Genomic DNA, 19,419 nt, shown 5'->3' with positions numbered 1-19,419 from the left:
TGGCTTGAAGTCAATATAATCAGAGAGAACGGAAGGAAGTCAAGACCCATATGATCCCATCCACAACCATGTATAACTAGTTCGCACAAACTATTTTGCACATATACACCGATCTCCATTCAATTCTTCGATCTAGGAGTGAACATGATCAATGTACGTAATGTAGTGATTCAACCAACATTAACTAGACAGACACGTTTTAACATGCATGAAATCATATATAAAAAGTGAGCATGAAACGAGCTGTAAACTTAAACGTCGTACTTAATTTTTACATTTAAAAGTTGGAAAACGTTGATTTTGCTTAATATACTTTGCAAATGATCGCACATACTAATTGTTTACCTTAATGGCTCGTGGAAACTAGATCTTGGGGTTTTCATCATTACTAAAGGAAATTCCTCACAAGTACCTAGAGAGGACGCAAAGTTTCAAAGATTTTCCATCATTTACTTTCCCTACATTAGTTCCCTCGGACAATTTTACAGACATCGGACTTGCAGGCATTCACAAGTCAGTCTTGTATATATGTGCAACCTGCAGTCACAAACTACCCATCAAGCAATTGCACGATATGAGAGAGAGAAAATGTGAAGTAAACCCGTAGTGTCAAATCATAACCCATCTTTAAAAGAGTCGGAATGCACTCTAAACAATTGACTTTTCGACTCACTAACCAAAATCAAAATTTGCTGTCCAAAACCTCTTATAGGCGAAAGATCAAAAGTATTTTCTGTCTTCAAAATCAATAGGATGTATCAAAATTAATATATATCACAACAGTCGGAACAATCATAATTATAACAACAATGCAATCAAACCGAAAGTCGATCAAGACAATGGGATGAAATGTGAGACTCTAATGTCATACCTTCAACCAAAAGAAAAGACTAGGAATCGACCTTTCCCCAAAATCAAGGCCGTAAATTGAATATTTTGCAGCAAAGTTAAGATGAACATTCCGGCACTACTAAATCCACTCCTATCCATATCAGTCATGTTTCTTTTTTTCCAACAATTCGGCGCCATGTCACGTGCCCACCACTGATTGCTCTGCTTTACACGTGTCCTCTGAAGAAAAAGGCGCGCAAGCCGTTGTTTTGTAGCATAGGATTCCAGCAATCTCACACCCACAAAAGAAAGAAAGAAAGAAGAAGAAGAACCCAAAGGTGCAATCTTTCCTCTGAAATCGAAACCTGAATAGCGATGCCGAGGCCAACTGAGGACATGATCCAGACCTACGTCAGCCTCACCGGCGCGTCTCACTCACTCGCGCTGCTAAAGCTCGAGGTTCTGTTTTCTCTCACCTGCTTGCTTCGATCTCTAGTTTTTTTTTTTTGGTATCATCATTTCTAGTAAACTTTCAGTAACTTCTCAAATTGGGTCTGCAAGCTTTTACTCCCTTACTTGAAATACTATCGATCCCATTTCAAAATCACGAGAATCTGTGGTTTCTTGTTCCATTCTATTTTCTAATTTTTTTTTTTTAGGTAAAGTTGGATGAAATGTGATATCTTTTACTTTTTAGAATGTAGGAAATCATGCTTAAATTGTATGCAGGATCTGTGGATCATATATTTTACTAGAGTTTTTAGTTTCTGAAGAAGAAGTTAAAATATATGTCGGCTGTATTAAGAATTTGTTTGGGCAACTTTAGAGGTTGAACTTAAATGGAATTTGATTTCATCATGTAGAAGATTGGAAGGGAATGCAGAAGTATGCACACAATGAATTTATGATTCTTTCCTACTTTCCTCATTTTAGAGGGTCCAAGTTAAACAAGGTTACATATAGTCACTCTAATCTTTGTGCTTTGAGCTAATGAACCCTGCCTAAGATTCATTCCTCGGTAGCAGAAATCAGTGGCATGTTTTGATTTTTGTCTATTAGACTTTACCATTGGGTTAGATTAAGTCATATCACCAAGGCTTCTGGTGTGACTTGGTTGTAAGGTTGGGAGCTAAGCTGATGAGGTAGACTAGTTCATTTGGATTCCTTGAATGAAAATCAGGATGTATATGTACTGTGAATGAAACCCTGATGTTCTACACTGTGTACATTGAATTGTACTTTCCTCTATACGCAACTTCTTTGTTACTAAGTTTCTGAGTTGTTCTGGTATGCTTTTGCTTGTCAACAGGAACATGGAGGCGATCTCAATGAAGCCGTGAATGCACATTTTAGGGAAGGAGATGTACACAGGTATCACATTTTCACTTCATCTCATTCCTTTTTATTTTCTTGCTCAACTTTTAGCAGTAATTTTAGTAACATTCTGCGTCTGTGTCTTTTCTCTTTAATACTTGTTTTACCTTTGTTCTTTTTTGGTTCAGTACAAGTCCTTCGTCTACTGCTCCCCCACAGTACAATTTCCCTCAAATGAGTAATCAGAATCAAGTAGCACCACAACAAGGACTTCTGCCACTTCTCTCTGTTGCCAGGAGTTTCAAGCCTTCATTACTACTTGACCGTAGTTACAGTAGAGATCTCTACAATCGGATTGGTTCTGCATTAACTGGTCGGGCACCATCACCTTCACACCCAGGAGAGGTAACTGGGGTTCCTGTAGGTTTCAATGCCGGGAATGAGCAGCCTTATCTCTCAGGACAGAGGCCTACAATTCCGGATGTGGCAAGAACTGACTTGGACGCCTCAAGATATGGCAATGATGTGGAGGAAGAAATGATTCAAGCTGCTATTGAAGCTTCAAAACGAGAAGCTGAAATGGGTTCTCCGAATGTGCAAAACAGTACTCCCAATGTATGCTCCTGCCAATCTAATTGTCTTGGCCTATATCTTCTGTTTTTTCTAAAGCTATGACTCTTATTAGATTTGTTCATTCAGGTATCTCCTGGTAATGGGCTTCCGGTTGAGAAAATTCCTGAAGAAAATTCAGATTTTGATCGTGCAGTTTCGTTGTCCTTGAAGGTTCTTAATCTGTCTTTCTTTTTCTGGGAGGTGGGTGCTTCCTTATTTTGAGGTCCTTGATTTTTTGTAATTTGAAGTGAGTTCAGACAGCAGAACAAGAGAAAGCAATACGTGAGATGCAGCTGAACAACAGGAATCAAGATCCAGGAGTTTATAGTACATGGAAGGTATACCTTCTATTTATGGTAGAGTTGCTCAGTTTCATATACAAATATTAGAAATAGTAGAAAAGATATTTGTAATAATAAATATATCAGAATTTCATTCAAACAGTTTCATTTCAGGTTGTATGCACTGCAGAATGGAGGGTTTAGGTTTCATGTTATACAAATAAGAAGAAACGTTCTCTAATTTTTGGCAGACATTGTCTCAAGTAATATTTTAGGCTGCATGTAACTGTTTTAGCTTTTCTTACTTATCTATCTGTCTTAAAAAGCATGTCAGGCCTAAATTCTTCTTATGCATCTATCAAACGAAGTACATTATGAAACTTTAGTGAAACAATCTATTGAGACTCCCCTTGCTAATGAAAAATATTTGTGGATTCTAGCAAGGAAGGTCATCACAGCAAAATGGAGCTGAAGTTGTAGAGCAGCAATTAGTTAGTGAAGAGTCTAAGCGTGATGGTGGTAGTCATCTTCAGCAGGGAAAACTGGCAACTCACAGTGATGAGGTATAATCTCTGTTCTTACTTTTTTATTTATTTAGCCCACGTAAAAGAAAGTTGACTGCTAGACTAGTCAAATTTATCACATATATACTTGTAGTTGGGAAGCTTATCTCCAAAAGAGCTTGACGAAGCAATTATGCTTGAGACTGCACTTTTTGGTAAATTTCCATACACTCCTAATAACCAGCCTATACATGGCTCTTCCTCATCCTCTCTATCAGCAAGGCAATTGCTCAGAGAACAACAGGTTCTAATCTCCTGCTTGCAATCACCATTATGAGTTTGTGACTGTATTGTCCAGCACTTGATTGTTAAATATTTACTTGCAGGATGATGAGTATCTTGCATCCCTCTTAGCTGATAAAGAGAAAGAAATGAATGCTGTCCATGAAGCTGCAACTTGTCAGTTGAAGGGAGATGTCAACAAAAGAATTGAGCCAATGGTAGTGTACTGCTGATTATATTCAGTATTTTACCATATTGTTTTCAGAGTAACAATCTATTTACAATTGATTTTGGATTCACATTACTGAAATTTGGTAAATTGCTTAAGTTCGTTTTTTACATTTTGGTAGATAAGAAGGCCAAAATCTTAAATATTGCGAGGATACAGGGAAACAGTTGCATTCTTGATTCTGTCGTGTGTCCTTGATGTCCTTATGTGGCTCAGGAAGCTTTTGAATGTAATGCTAATATACAATACAAGTGAGAATAATTTGTCTTATAAAACATATGTAATTATAGGGATTCATGTTTATCCCAATGGCAATTACAAATGTGGTTTATTTGTGTCAGATGCTAAGAACTCACAACCAAAAAATAAAAATGAATGTTAATGCTCGTAAGCTCCATCTAGTTTAGAACTGGTGGTGGAATTATTGATGTCAGTGGAGATTTTGGATATGTCAAATGTATGAAAGATCCGAGGTCATTTGGATTTAGTTGACCACACTGTCTATGATAACTTAGTTAAAATGCTGTCTGCATCTGCAGATACGAAGCTGTAACTCGACTGCTTAATATGATCTCTTGAGTGCTGGTATTACTTCGGTCAACCAATACGTGAAGTTTTATTGGATGTTTGGTTATTGGTAGTTTTCCTCTATCATGTAGCGAAGATATGATTTCCAGATTGTAGGTAATAGTTAAATATATATAGGCTGTGCCATTATGATGGAGTGATTTACCATTTTAATTTTCACTTGCCAGATGTTTTATTTTTTTGGTCTATGATCTATTGTCTCACGAGATAAGATAACAGGAATTTGAGAGAAGGCTAGATGCAAAAAGTGCTTCACTTCCTTGTGAACCAGCACCAGATGATGAGAATGCTGTTACTCTTCTTGTTCGGATGCCAAATGGCAGCCGCCTTAGCCGTCGCTTTCGCAAATCTGACAAGCTTCAGGTATGACGTTCAAATTGTTTAGAGGCTTATATACATTTCTGTCTCCAAAATTCACTAAACTTCTGTTCCTTTTTAGCTTCTTTTTGACTTCATAGATGTTGGTAGAGTGGTGGAGCCTGGAACTTACAGAGTGGTAAATGTTCTTCTTCTGATCTGATTTTCATTTCCTTTTATTATTAAAGAAGTAAAAATAGAATTCTTTTAATTGATTTTTGCATTGGACATTAATGAAGTGAATGAAATGTCACTTTGCTCTTAATTGGGTTATATATATATATATATATATATAATTATATATTACATATTTTTTCCTGCTCCTATCCATGCCTCATATCTTGATAACCTTGCTCCCATTTTTCCTTTTTATTAAAGTGCTGTCATTAGTAAACTACTAAACTTTGGGAATGCTATTGAGTTGCTGTTTGCTTAGATTTCAGGATGTAAAACAATAATTATGCTAGTTGGAGTTGACCTCATTCTAAACAGCTGAAATTGTTTGAATCATGATTTGAGCATGCTGATTGAGAAATAATATATGTCATATGATCCAAAATGCTAATTGGATTTTAGCACTCAATGGATAAACCTTCCAACTCCCCAAAATTCTAAAGAAATAATTGTTATTTCACGAATGTCATCCAATTGCCCAACTGCAGGCAATCAATAGGATTAATATATTCAGTAACAGGATAATTTTCTTTTATATTGAGACGTCTGACCCTAATGTGGTCCCTTTATCATTTTACCATGGGACAATCAAATTAGACTATGAAATCCAAGAGGTGTTTTTAATTTCAATGAACATTATAATAGTTTGGTCTTTCTATTATTTAAATCTGGAGTATTACACCCTGCGGAAGTTTGTCAAGTAGTTTTTGTTCGTCTATGTGATAGCAATAATTTCCCATTGTTTTTTCATATTCTGATTATGCTGCTTGATTTCCATGAACAGGTGAGGTCATATCCTCGGCATGCTTTCACCGCCAATAACAGCTTATTAACATTGAGAGAACTTGGCCTAACCAACAAGCAAGAAGCATTATTTTTGGAACTGATTTAATAGCCTAGTTTCCCTCCTGTATCATGATCAGCTTCCATAAGATCAGACGGTTGATACCAAGCTCTTTCTTGTATATAAGGTTTAAAGTCATGTTGAAGAAGCCTAAAAATTCCATGCAGTACAGTTTATGATATGATTTATTAGAATTTAATATAGTATAGTAATGTCTAATATTCTAGTCTCAAGCAACTTGTGGTTTTTGGTTGAACTAGTTTGTAGCGTATACCCTATCATTTTTGTGAACTTTTCTTTGATATTTATTTTCTTTCAACTTCAGTCATTATCATCAAAGGAAATGATGGTCAATAAGAGTATCCTTTTCCAAAAACCTTTACTTTTTCATTGGTATGCCGATTTCAATCCCAAGTAAGGGCTAGTTTGAGATTATTGTGACTTTTAAAAAATTGCTGCTGCTGTGTTGTGAGAATAATCAATTGTGATTTGTGAATTAAAACAGTTTCGTGTTTAGTAAATAATATTTTCAAAAGTGCTGTCAGTATGTAAAACAACTGCAAAGTGTGTTTTGATTCACGATAGCTTCTAAAAGCAACCTCTTGGCTGCTTCTAAAATATGCTGCTAGTGACCTATAACTTCAATTAAAGCTGCTTTTTATTTATTTACCAAATACAATAAAATCTAAAATTTTAAACAAAAAATGATTTTTTTTAAAGCGAAGCAATCCCAAACGGGGCCTAACTAATGGGTGCCAGAAAAGAATCATTTGATAGTCAAATTATGGACAGAAAAATGTAATAATCAAAATAAAGAAGCGGAGAAGCCCTATGATTCTTTACTGCTTTCTCCTTTGTGGTTTGGTGCTGGTGCTGTCCAGTACTGCTTAGCCGCCAACAATATCTTTTCTCTATGATGAGGACTCTTTTCATGGTCTACAATTCTGGCATCATATTGCATTGCATCTAAGAGCGCCTTGGCCTTCAGAACCAAATCCACATCATCCCTGAAAATTATACTGCCTTGTGGCCTTAAAATCCTATCCATTTCTAGAAGAATGTCTTCCATTTCGCATCTGCAACACAAAAATTATGTCAAGTTAGTTAACTTTCATATACTTCAAACTCAAGTCAGTTAAACATGTCCGGGTTGTAAGACTGATTAGTAACCTGTCCTTGTACAGAGTGAAAACGGAATCCGAGTGGATGAAGTCATAGGTTCTTGGGTAAGTAGACATGGCCTCACACCTGACAGAAAGAAAGCAGATAGCTTCAGTAACAAGGTAATATAACACCAGAGTACTGACAGGTTTCTGATTATGAACCTAAAACCCAAGTATGTTATAGAGCATACCAATTCTGATAAGTTCCGATCAATCCACGTTCATAAATGGCTCCAAGGGTGTTCACCTCAGCCTCAACGGGGACAATGTTCATAACCCATGCAGGGTCATCAGCCAGTGCAGCCGCAAAGCTCCCCAAGTAAGAGTTCATGTCAAGCAAATTACGATACCTCCCAGGGTCTGCCAACTGATAGTCCAAGGTCTTATAATGTGCAACTCTCTGTTTCCATAGCGCCGTGTTTTCTCTGAACATCTCAGCTGTAATTCCTTTCAAACTTCCACTACTAATTCTTGGAGGAACTGTAGTTAGCCTCGCTGGCCATTTAGCCAATTCCCCACCTGCAACTTCTTTTATGTTGTTCGCTCCGGGCAATGGAGTCAAACACTCCTCAAGTTTAGTATACCTACCAAAGGAAAAAAGAGCCGTTGTGTTAAGGGAAACTTAAAAACCAATGATTCATTTTGACGCCAATCAAGTCTATCATTTACTCATTTAACTTATTCCTTGCCACTAAACAACCATTGGAGTAAAGTGCAAAAAAGAAGCACCAACTCACTAACACACCAGTGTGAATAGTATAGACAGTTGGACAAATTAACAAACACTTGGATTGTTCTAAAAGACTTGGACATTTTACCTTTTTCATCTGATTGGTTTTGGTATCAATGACAAAGTTAGAGATTCCAAATGCTCAAAACAAAGATCTAAACCACTCCACAAATTCTATAGAAACCCAAAAGAATAAAAACAAAGAAACGCATGTGTAGGGGACTGAAAAGCAAATGATTACCATGCTGTGTCTGGATTTTGAGCTTGGCAGAAGGATGGTTTCTTCAAGACCTTTCTATTGGCTTGACAGTGGATATGGTTAGTGGGTTTTTGCCAAATGGCAAGGTCACCCTTCTGCTTCAATTTTTTCCAGCATAAGCTTTTTGCTACTCTCTCAATCATGTCCTGCTCAGCTTTGAGGTCTGCCTCGGTTCTTTGCCAACCTTTCCAGTGATTCTGCCAGTTGATTGGTGGGCCGGACAGAATCCAATACCCCCCGGGTCGTAAAACACGATCCACTTCAATCAAGTACAGCCCATCTGCATAACCATAATCCAAATTTCATAAGAAAAATGTTCAACAAAACGGAGTTGGGGGATAGCAGTAATTTTGACTTAATGACAGTGTCGAAGACTCGAAGGGGATTAGTTACCATATTGGCCCCACGGTATGAGACAACGAGAGCAGTGAGCCATGTCGAAAGCTCTCGAGGGATAGGGAAGTCTAATTGAAGCCATTACTCCAATCACTGCAGGAACTCCTCTTTCAAGAGCAAATTGAACTTGTGCTTCATGAGTGTCTCTTGGTGCAAATGACACTGTTAAAATGTCCCTAGACAAAAGGTAAGCACCCCAACTTGCAACCTGAATCAAAATTTAAAAACAAATCAAAACCAGTTATATGATGAGAATGTGACTTGCTAAGAAAGCAAGCTGAGTAAGTCAACCAATAAATACTTTTAACATTGAAAATTTAATTCAGATACGAAGTAAACTAACTATTAGGATTGAAATGAGTATTTAAAATCTGAAAACTGAATTCAGATATGAAATCATATTAATTATTAAAATTAGAAAAGAGTGCATTGCAAGAATTACTTTCCCATATGCCAATGCTAACATATTAAAACCACTTTACTTCAGTGTCAAGGATACAACTTTTTTAACAAACCCTTCTTCTAAAGTGATTTTACTACCAAATTCTTCCTTGAACTTTTGCTAAAAAATAGTATTGCACCAACCCATTACTGTTCTCTTAAAGAGTTTCTAATCTGAATTAAATTGCTATTTGTATCATTATAACTGCCTAATTATAGCATCAGTACACAGTTTTCAAAAACCATTTCCTATTTTCCTAATTAATGAGGAATCTACCGACCAGATTTTTGCTAATCTCCTTTTTGTCTTCACAGTTCACACCAAAAAGGAAACACAATTTATTTAAATTTTTATAACCCCCTAATTAATTATTTCCATAGCTGGTCAACAAATCTGGCCCTTTCATGCCACTATTAAAGACAATTTCAATTTTCAAACAGTGTTAAAATAAAATAAAATAAAACAAAACAATTTCAAACACCTCAAATCTGATTTGGTCACACCTTTTATGAGCTGTAACTTTCCATTTTTACAAAAACCAAGATTAATCTATAAAACCAAATCTCCTCCAACCCAAATCACTCTTTTCACAACTCACCTAAAAATACAGTATTACAATTTTTGCCGCTTGAAAATATTAGCTCATTACTCAAAAAGATGCGAATTCATCATAAATTCACGTAAATTTTTTCTGATTACAATGAAAGGGATCCAACTCATTTTCCTTTCAGAGAAGAAACCCCCATTAGGACAAAATTCTCAATTTTTTTTTGTTTTTTAAGAAAAAGAAAAACCATTCGAACAAAAATAATTATAATGAAACTTAATTACCTGAAAATAATGGGAATCAGATTGAAAAATGTAATACTTACCCCACAACCGGTATCAATGGCGGTCCTAATAGACCCGTCTCTGAGATTAATCAACTTGCCAATATCGTCAATATACGCGTCCGCACCGTTAGGAAACATGGTCCCGCCCCCAGGGAATCGAAACCGGTCACCCTGGTAGTGAACCCAATTCTGGTTTTTCTTCTCCACAGTCAACTCCTTGTGCGGAACGTTGGCGTACCACACCGCGTACCGGCTCTCCGGCCACCGGAACGGCACGGTGTAGCCGTGCGGCGCTGGAATCCGGCACTTGAGGAGCTCCTGCTTCTCCGGGCAATGCCGCTCCCTGTAAATTAGCCGGTCCCGGTCGAACTTCAAGGACCGGCTGGCGTCCTCGCAGGGAGTGTACTCGGAGAGGCTGGCCTCGCATGGCGGCACGTGGGTGACACGCGCCGTGGCGGGAGGGATGGAGAGGTCCTCGGCCCGGTGGTGGGGCTCGAAGTCGAGGTGGGTCGTGATGTTTTTGGAAAACTGGGGGCAGGGGACGGCGGAGGTGATGGAGGCCGTGGCGGCGGTGGAGGAGGGGGTCCAGGAGGAGTGCTGCCAGACGCCGATTAGGTAGCAGAGTGTGCAGAGCACTGTGGCCAGAGTCAGGAAGTAGAGGTTGGTCCTCTTTGGCTTCAGCGAGAACTTCGCCATGGTTTACAGAGACAGAAAAGTCTCTTGATCAAGAGTTGTGTATGTATAGGTGTGTGTGTGTGTGTGTGTATATAGAGAGAGAGAGAGAGAAGGTGAAGGGTTGTTGATGACGAAGTTTGGTTTTCAAGGATGATTTTATATGCCAACTGTGTGCGGGGTCTCCGTGTGCAGCTTTTGGGACAAGGGGGGAAGGCGACTGAGAGACACGCGCGCGGAGTTGGGGGTGGGTTGGTTTGAAGGAAAGTAGAAGGTGGCTCCTTGTTTTTTTTTTTTTTTTGAGAATAGCAGAAGGATCTGAATTTATTGAATGCGGGGAGACTGTCAAATTCAATACGTGGCATTGGCATTGGGTTCAATTGTTTTGGGCCATCCATGTACCGTTTTTGGATTATTTGATGGAATTTTTTTGTTTTTTGGATAGATGGGGACCAAAGGGCCCAAAGGGAAAACAAGAAACAAAAAAACACAATCAGCCAATGGCTGTTGCAACATTCCTATATCTAAGGACTTCACAAGTCATCTAACACAAGGTTAGTAACCTGTGGAGGAGGTTACTCAAAGTAGATAGCACCGATCTCAACAAATAGATTGCATCTTGAAAGGCCATCCGCAACCGTATTAACTTCTCGAAACACGTGGCTTATCGCACACTCGGAGAAGCTATTTTGTTGATGTAGACAAAAGTTGATAACTCTCTTCAAAGGATGCAGATCATCAACTCCATTATTCATCAGACTAACCAACACTTCATAATCACATTCTATGACCACTTTGTCCATCCCAAGATTAGCAGCCATTTGTAAACCCAGAAACATGCCCCATGTCTCGGCTTCCAAAACCTGACCTTGCCCAATATGAGCAGCAAATCCATGTATCTAGTTACCATGCTGATCTCTAAGAACCCCTCCAGCTCCTATTTTCCCATTTAAATTAGCTCTAGCACCATCGACATTCAATTTGACCCATCCATTACCAGGTTTAAGCCACTTCAAAGCCACAGTAGTTTGGTCGGTCCTTGTATTCTTCTTTTCCTGAGCAAGATACTAATCCGTGGCACTTTCCATAATGACCTTAACTGGGTTAATAGGGAATTGAAATCCTTCTTCAAAAATATTTTTATTCCTCCATTTCCAAATATACCAACAAGTGAAGGTAAATAAGACATTCCAATTCATTCCGCCGTAACACTTCATTGTGCAATAACCATTAGCAGCTAGCCATCTTGCCCAATCAATTTGCATAGCTCTTCTAATACTGTCAAAACAGTTGATCTCCTGTCAAATTTTGTTTACTCTAGGGCTATCTCTTAGCAAGTGCAATAAGGATTCATAATGAGTATGACATATAGGACAAGAATTATCACTTGTGAGCCTTCTCTTCATCTTTTCAGCATTAGTGAGGAGTTTACCTTGAATAATTAGTCACAAAAATATTTTTAATTTTGGAGGCAGACACATTCTCCATAGGAATTTCCAAGCACATTCATAGTTCTCATCAGCAAATAAGGATAAGTATGCAGATTTCACTGATAAACAACCATTAGAAGTTCCACTCCAGATAATTTTATCCTCTCCACCACCTACAAATCCCACAAGCGTGCTTAAAATTCTGCTACTAGTATTCTCATCAAAGTGTTGCTTTAGAAAACTGACATTCCACCCTCCATTAGACCAACAATCCTTGACAGAAATGTTGAGATCAATATTCTCAGTGGTTCTTGCACAGTTGAGTAGGGGACCATTTTGTAACCATCTGTCAGTCCCAAAATTAATGGAAGTGCCCTGCCCAATTCTCCAAATTATTCATTTTTTCAATAATTCAGCTCCAAAGAGAATATTTTTCCAAGTACTAGAGCAGCAAGAAGGTCTCTTATAATTTTCTTCCAATAGAGTTCCATGTTTCAAGTATTTTTGCTGCAGCACCCTACTCCACAAGCCACTTTCACCTTGAATCAACCTCCAACTTGCCTTGGCAAGCATTGCCTGATTCATATGGGTAGAAGATTTAATGCCAAGACCACCAAGATCCTTTGGTCTGTAGATCATATCCCATCAGGCAAGATGGATCTTTTTCTTTCCATTGCAGTTACTCCACAGAAAATCCCTATTTAATTTGTCCAATGAAGAACAAATAGAGATAGGCAATTTTGTAGTTTGCATTGCATAAATAGGTATAGAGGAAGTGACAGCTTGGATCAAAGTTAACCTTCCTGCAAGACTAAGGGTTTTGCATTTCCAGCCAGCTAGTCTACCTTGGACTTTATCGACAATACCTGCATATGTGTGTTTAGTAATCCTGGCATGAACAAGAGGCATACCAAGATACTTTCCCATATCTTTTGTAAGAGTTGATCCACATAACCTGTTAATATCTGCAGCTAAAGCATTACTCACATTAGGGAAGCAAAAAATAAGGGACTTATCAAAATTTAATAAATTACAAAACACTTCCAAGCAATACTTCAAAATCCTTGCTTGATGATCAGTGGCTTCAGCAAAGAGTATGAGGTCATCTGCAAAAAAGAGATGTGAAATGTGGGGACCAGATCTAGAAGCTTTGACTGGCTTCCATTCCCCAATTTCAATAGCACTATTAATGAGGTGTGAAAGCTTTTCCATACAAAGAACAAACAAGTAAGGGGAGAGAGGATCACCCTGCCTTTATACCTCTTCCAGCCTTAAAAGTAGTCGAAAGTTCTCCATTAACACACACTTGGAAGCTGGTGGAAGTAACACATTCCATGATAAGTTTCACCAAATGATAGGGGAACTGAGGCTCATGAAGGACATGTTCAATGAAACTCCAATTTAATCTATCATAGGCATTGGATAGGTCAATTTTCTAGCCGAAAAAACCTTTCCTGCCCTTAGAGTTTTTGAACTTATGTAACACTTCTTGAGCTATGACAATATTGTCAGCAATATGTCTTCCAGGAACAAAGCTAACCTGGTTAGGACTTACAAGCTTTTGTAACATAGGTTTGATTCTAGACACCAAAATTTTTGAAACAACCTTATATAAAGTGTTGCATAAACTTATTCGTCTAAACAGAGACATTTCTCTAGGACTAGCTACTTTAGGGACAAGAGTAATTAAGGTATGGTTTAGACCAGGGGAAATCACTCTTGAAGCAAAGATTGACTGAATAAAATGACAAACTTCATTTTCACATAAATCCCAATGCTTTTGGTAAAAAATCGATGGGTAGCCATCACCTCTGGGGGATTTAAGGCTACCAATACTAAACATAGCAGCTTTAATTTCAACATTTGAAATATCTCTCTACATCTAAGAAATCTCCCTATTAGAAAGTTGAGGAAATAGGTAAGGAATGACAAACCTGGAATCCTTAGGCTCTTGAAGTGTAAAGAGAGCTTCAAAGAACTTCGTGGCAATAGTTCTCATCGTTACAGCTTCAGAACATAAGTTGCCTTGCTCATCCAGTAATCCTTCAATCTTGTTTCTTCTTTGTCTTACCAGAGAAGTAAGATGAAAAAATTTAGAGTTTTTATCACCCTCCTTCAGCCATTTAACTCTTGCTTTCTGTTGCCAATACATAGCTTCTTGGTCCCTTAACAGCTCATAGTCCTTTATTAGCTCCTTTTCCAACTTGAAAAGGTATGGGGTTGCTTCTGGTGTCCAGACCCTTCTGAACTCCGCTAAGTCTAGCAAGTAATCTCCTCTTTCTTGTAAAGATGTTCCCAAAGACATTGTCATTCCAATCTTGGAGAGCGACCCCAAGAGACTGAATTTTCTCAATGATGTTCTCATCATTAGACTCCCAAAAATTCTGTGCGAAATCCACATAATTAGCATGGTTAAACCATATAGAACGAAATCGAAATGGTTTATTTACCCCATGAGCATCACTGTTAGAATGAGATTGAACAAGAATTGGGGAGTGGTCCGATTTTAGCCTGGGAAGGTGGTGTATCAAAGCATCAGGAAATAACATTCTCCAATCTCTATTACAAAATCCCTTGTCTAATCTCTCTTTAACTCTTTTGTTAGTCCAAGTATAGGTAGTACCCATGTATCCTATATCAATCATTGCAGCATCATGAACCCAGCTTCTTAATCCTCCAAATCTTCCCACTAAAGCGCCCCTATTTTTATCGTCACAACTCAGCAGATCATTGAAATCACCAATGACTAGCCACGGTAATTGCAGGTTACTGTTAATGTGACTAAGATATCTCCATAAATTTTGTCTGACAGTAAAGCAGGGGTTAGAATAAATAGCAGTGAGCAACCAATTTTGGTGGCTCAACCCAGTTACCTTACCTAATAGAGATTGCATATTGCTATCCACAAATTCAATATCAATCTTGTTTTTGTCATAAAGAATCCAAATACCTCCAGAGAACCCAGCTGCCTCTACAACTTCAGCATTAGGAAACCCAAGTTTTCTTAAGAAATTTTTTACCTTAGAGAATTGTACTCTAGGTTCACAGATTATAAGAATATCTATCTTTTGCATTTGTATAAGGTCAGCAATAGCTGACTTGAACTTCTTCCCTCCATCACCACGCACATTCCAAGAAATGATTTTAAACATTATAAACATAGTGGAGGGGGAAGGTTACCCTAACATGTCATAGTGACCTCCTCCCCACGAGGAGAGGAGTTGACAACAATAGTTGTCTCTTCATTACATATTGCAGCATTTTACATTATAATTTGATCAACAAAGTCACTAACCTTATCAGGATGGGAGGATGAAACATTACATGTTGAATGTTTCAGCTTATCCTCCTCATATGGGCAGTGACCAAAAGTTGCTTGTGTACTAGTCGAAGCAGAGAATCTAACATTACAAACACTTGATAACGGAGGCAGATCAGGCATATTAATCTTGAAATTATTATTCTCACAAGTCTGCTTTGTGTCGCTTCCTTTTTTCCTCTGGTAATAGACAACGGCTTTTGAGATACAAGCAAAATTTATGTAGACCCAGCAAGTTTTTTACACCCAACAAAATGATAGAATTTCTAATTACACCCTTTAATTTTTCCAATACTACTCTTATTATTAATTAAACCCAGCAAATCTCACACCCAAAACTCACACCCAGCAAAATCCACACCCACCAAAACCCCAATTATCTCCCTTGGTTGAGTTACTTATGATGCGTTCCGCATCAATGAGCGTTGCGCCAAGTTCGTTCCCTAGCTGAGGAACTAGTCCGGAGCTTCATTAAAGAGGATTGACTCAATGTGAGTTTCAGATAAAAGCGATTGAAAATAGTAAAAGAATTCGACAAGTAGTAACATTCGGTGCTTGTCTGTCGAAATTCTACCAATATTCGTTGTTTATGGCTCGAACAGAGCAGTAAAATTCGGTGGTTGTTGTCCGAATAATATAGTAATTTTCGGTGGTTGACTGCCGAACGTACCTATTTCATTCGGTGGTAAACTACCGAATATTCTAATTATTTTCAGTGTTTATTGACCGATTGAAGTGCTATAAACTGCAGCAAATTTTTTTATATTCCGATTCTATGATAAACAAAATGAACAAACCATATTTGACGCCTCCAAAATCATAATTGCAGTCACAACTTTGTCGATATCATGTGTATTAAACCCTTGAAGCAATTACAATGGAAAGTGAAATTTGGGTTTAAGGTTTTGCTGAAAGAAACAACATAACAACGTGAACACAGTGAACTACTGGGTACAAATACAAAAAAGAGTTTCAGACTTTATGGTTTATTTTGTTATTATCTTTATTTACCAGCCGTGACCATTACTGTTATTTCATACGAGGATATAATTATCTTTTCCTGCATAAATTGATATGTTGGGTCTATATAGAAATTTACTGGATACATTTAGAAAGACCCAACCAATTCCATCTACATTACTATTATCAAGAATAATGTTAAGAATAACTTCCTCTACAACAAGTTTTGGAAGCTTCACAGAATCATGCCTTGAATAGTTTAAACTATGAAACCACCTAATTGGTCAAAATGATTTGAATTATGTTGCCAAACCAAAAAAATTAATTTTTTTTTTTTTTTGGTTGGATCACAAATTTATAGGATTTGTGTAGAGAGCAATTTTATCGTGGTGTGTTTGGTTGGCGCTTGGGGGTGATGGGGAGTAAGCCCATTTTTGGAAGCTGAGGTGGCAATGCTTGCGGAAATCACTTGTACTCTACAAGCAAAAGCGCGTGGCGCGCGTGAGGAAGGTTTTGGTAAAAGTCGAGTTTGGCAGAAAGAATAATAGTACTTTGCACGGACAAACACGCGATCCTAACGTGTAAAAGTGCTTCTGCGTTCTTGACTTCTTGCATACAAAGCGCCCCTGATCGCAAAAATATTGAACATTTAAGGACACGAATATTGCGATAATTTGAGTGAAGGACGCCAACGGTGCAGTTAATCTCCATTGGTAAAATTGATACGAAATAATTACATTAAAAATGTATAAAAAAATTATGTTTTCTAAAAGTATCAGTTGTATGCACGATGAATGAAGTTGCATATAATGACTCATTCATGTGTGGGAATTGATCATTAATTAAATAAATATATATTTGACTACCGGTCATAACACCATAAATAAACAAAATAAATTATAGACTTTGATGAGTATTAAAAATGCTGAAAATCTAAATATGTTATTCACTAAAATTCACCACTATTTCGTGATTGAAAGAGTCCAATTTGCTGCCTCGTGAGGCCCATAATTCTCATCAACGATAATTAAAAATTAAAATGGATATGGATATACACTTTAAAGAACATCCACGCACACAACCAAGGGCAAGACAATAATGCGTTTACATAGTAAAAACCCCACACATTTCGAAATCGATCGACCCAAAATCTAAGAAGCGGCCATGGGAAAACATGTATGAGGTTCAAGACGCTAGTTAGAATCAAACACGAGGTTCGCACCATCAAGGTTATTTGGCACCGCCAGTACATGGTGAGCGAGAATCAAACCCTACTGAAACGAATCTTTATTTGTAATCAATCAATTTCTTAATTTCTTGTTTATTTTTTTAACCAGCATACGATGATCGGATGTTAAATGTCTTCTCTGCTATGTACATATAATTACATTATAGTACTCTTAGGAAAAAACAAATTTAAAACAAAAAATGCAACTACTGGTTTGATATTTTTGCTCTCTTCATTGGCAACATAACCATTTTAATCATTTGGTAAAACAAAATGTAAAGAAGACGTAAAAATGCACCATATGTAAGCTAATTAGTATAGAGTTCCTACATTTACTATCCTGATGTCAACTATTGACTCTTTGAGTCTTTGACTTAAAGAACCATTTAACAAAAAGTCTTTGAGTTGGCCGGTGAGGCTGAAATTGACCATATATGTACTTTGAAATCGGCATCAGAACCAATTAGCAGGTTTGTAATTTGTCAGAGATGATCCAAGTGATCGATATGCTCTCTCTCTCTCTCTCTCTCTCTGAGCTTAATTACCTCAAAATTATAATTTTATAGAACTCATATACTTTTTTTTTTTAAGGGGTTTGGAACTCAGCCAAGCTGGGAGGCTCATCCCCCCGCCTGACTTATTATATTAATATTAGAAATATGCATAGAACTCATATACTTAATACAGATTTTTCGATCTGTATTAATTTGACCCAAGGTTCAGTCTTTGGTGGATCTCTTTTCTTTTAATGAATTTGTGGTTTGTTTAAGAAAGAAATAAATATATAAAACTGTAGTATTTCATACCTAATATCTGTAACATGTGACATATATGCGCAGCAGATTTATTTCCTTTCTAAATCAACTTACGAATAGAAGATGATAAAAATTATTTGTTGGCAAAGACAAAAATGGATATTTTTATTTAACAATCCAGGCTTGCTAAGTTGTTAATTAAAGTGAAGTAAAAAAGAAACAATATATATAGTGAAAGATTAAGAACTTGGTTTCAAGTTTCAACTAAGGGAGGAAAATAGATGAGATTTCAATAAACAAATGTTACTTCCACCAAACATTAACAGAACCATGTTATTTTGAGGAGAGTCAGTAGCCAGCCACGCACCGCCAGAAATCTTAAAGCAAGAAAAAGTGTTTGTTCAACTAGGTCAAATTGTACAAGGAAAACGATATAGAATCCTAGCTAGCTAGTTGCCACTCGATCTTGTGAGATTTTTTAGAGTTCTAACTTTGACAAAAGGAAAAGATGCCCATGACCATTTTGTAATCATGCAATCGTATTTCTCGTAAATTCTACCATATATTTCAGTATCTAATATACTTTATTTCATGTTGCTATTTAAGCAATTGATAAAAAAAATATATAACAGTGTTATTACAAGAAAATTTTTACATACCTCCTACTTTTCTCAGGTTTATTTAGATCTCTAAACATGGTTCTCAAGTTACATTGGGTTATTGAAATTTCCCAGTTCACGAAATATATTAAAGTAGAGACTTTACATGTCAGAGGTTTTTCTTTCTCAATAATTCTAACATAAGCAAGAGACCTATAGATTCCTACTACTAAATTAAAATGGAATCTCTGATTAATCCACATGCATAAGGTTTATAAGGATGATGGAGCTAGATTGAACTATTAGAGCACTAGTTAACCCTAATTCTGAACAAGAAAATGACGTATCTAATTTATAATTAAAATATCATCTCCTTTGGTTTGGGTTATCATGTCTTCATGATTTGGAGATAAGCATATTATGTGATAGGTGTTAATTGGGTTTGCTATATATGGTGGAGTCCCATGATTCTGTTGGAATCTTTCCACCATCTTGAATAGGTTCCTAAATGAAATTATTTTATATAACTGAGTTACTCAGTAATTATTAATCATTTTGTATCTTTCATTATATAACTCACTCTTCCCAAACCGATTATTGTTTACATTATAATTCAGA

At 37.1% G+C, this 19,419-nt stretch overlaps 2 protein-coding genes across 4 annotated transcripts; one reads left to right on the top strand and one right to left on the bottom strand.

Annotated features, from left to right (window-relative positions):
- The first annotated feature begins 1,107 nt into the window (after positions 1–1,107).
- Positions 1,108–6,324, top strand: LOC112180372 (plant UBX domain-containing protein 9). 3 transcript variants are annotated; one of them, XM_024318903.2, is made up of 11 exons: positions 1,109–1,290; positions 2,141–2,202; positions 2,334–2,760; positions 2,845–2,928; positions 3,015–3,095; positions 3,479–3,601; positions 3,696–3,845; positions 3,928–4,041; positions 4,860–5,003; positions 5,080–5,136; positions 5,956–6,322. In XM_024318903.2, exons 1-11 carry the CDS (start codon positions 1,207–1,209, stop codon positions 6,061–6,063), a joined length of 1,434 nt encoding a protein of 477 aa, XP_024174671.1. In that variant the 5' UTR covers positions 1,109–1,206; the 3' UTR covers positions 6,064–6,322. The 3 variants fall into 3 exon arrangements, with proteins under 3 accessions (XP_024174684.1, XP_024174677.1, XP_024174671.1); XM_024318916.2 differs by lacking the exon at positions 3,696–3,845 and having other exon boundaries at positions 1,108–1,290; positions 5,956–6,324; XM_024318909.2 differs by lacking the exon at positions 5,080–5,136 and having other exon boundaries at positions 1,108–1,290; positions 5,956–6,324.
- A 382-nt stretch (positions 6,325–6,706) lies between these two features.
- Positions 6,707–10,790, bottom strand: LOC112180367 (probable methyltransferase PMT15). The gene is made up of 6 exons (XM_024318895.2): positions 9,878–10,790; positions 8,561–8,771; positions 8,150–8,447; positions 7,370–7,762; positions 7,186–7,263; positions 6,707–7,091 (listed from the first exon to the last, which is right to left on the bottom strand). The coding sequence occupies exons 1-6, from the start codon at positions 10,532–10,534 to the stop codon at positions 6,845–6,847; spliced, it is 1,884 nt and encodes a 627-aa protein (XP_024174663.1). The 5' UTR covers positions 10,535–10,790; the 3' UTR covers positions 6,707–6,844.
- Between the last annotated feature and the right edge of the window lie 8,629 nt (positions 10,791–19,419).

Source organism: Rosa chinensis, chromosome 1, assembly GCF_002994745.2.
Source record: "Rosa chinensis cultivar Old Blush chromosome 1, RchiOBHm-V2, whole genome shotgun sequence".
NCBI lineage: Eukaryota > Viridiplantae > Streptophyta > Magnoliopsida > Rosales > Rosaceae > Rosa > Rosa chinensis.
The sequence above is the reverse complement of the archived record's forward strand: the minus strand, read 5'-3'. Positions and strand labels throughout refer to the sequence as shown.

What these genes read in the sequence shown, in the direction of transcription:
- LOC112180372 (XM_024318903.2), top strand. Translation starts at nt 1,207, where the DNA reads ATGCCGAGGCCAACTGAGGACATGATCCAGACCTACGTCAGCCTCACC. An exon ending in AATTGCTCAGAGAACAACAG is followed by an intron (nt 3,846 to 3,927) that starts GTTCTAATCTCC and finishes ATTTACTTGCAG; the next exon opens with GATGATGAGTATCTTGCATC. An exon ending in GCAAATCTGACAAGCTTCAG is followed by an intron (nt 5,004 to 5,079) that starts GTATGACGTTCA and finishes GTTCCTTTTTAG; the next exon opens with CTTCTTTTTGACTTCATAGA.
- LOC112180367 (XM_024318895.2), bottom strand. Translation starts at nt 10,534, where the DNA reads ATGGCGAAGTTCTCGCTGAAGCCAAAGAGGACCAACCTCTACTTCCTG. An exon ending in CCATTGATACCGGTTGTGGG is followed by an intron (nt 8,772 to 9,877) that starts GTAAGTATTACA and finishes ATTTTGATTCAG; the next exon opens with GTTGCAAGTTGGGGTGCTTA. An exon ending in ATCGGAACTTATCAGAATTG is followed by an intron (nt 7,264 to 7,369) that starts GTATGCTCTATA and finishes TCTTTCTGTCAG; the next exon opens with GTGTGAGGCCATGTCTACTT.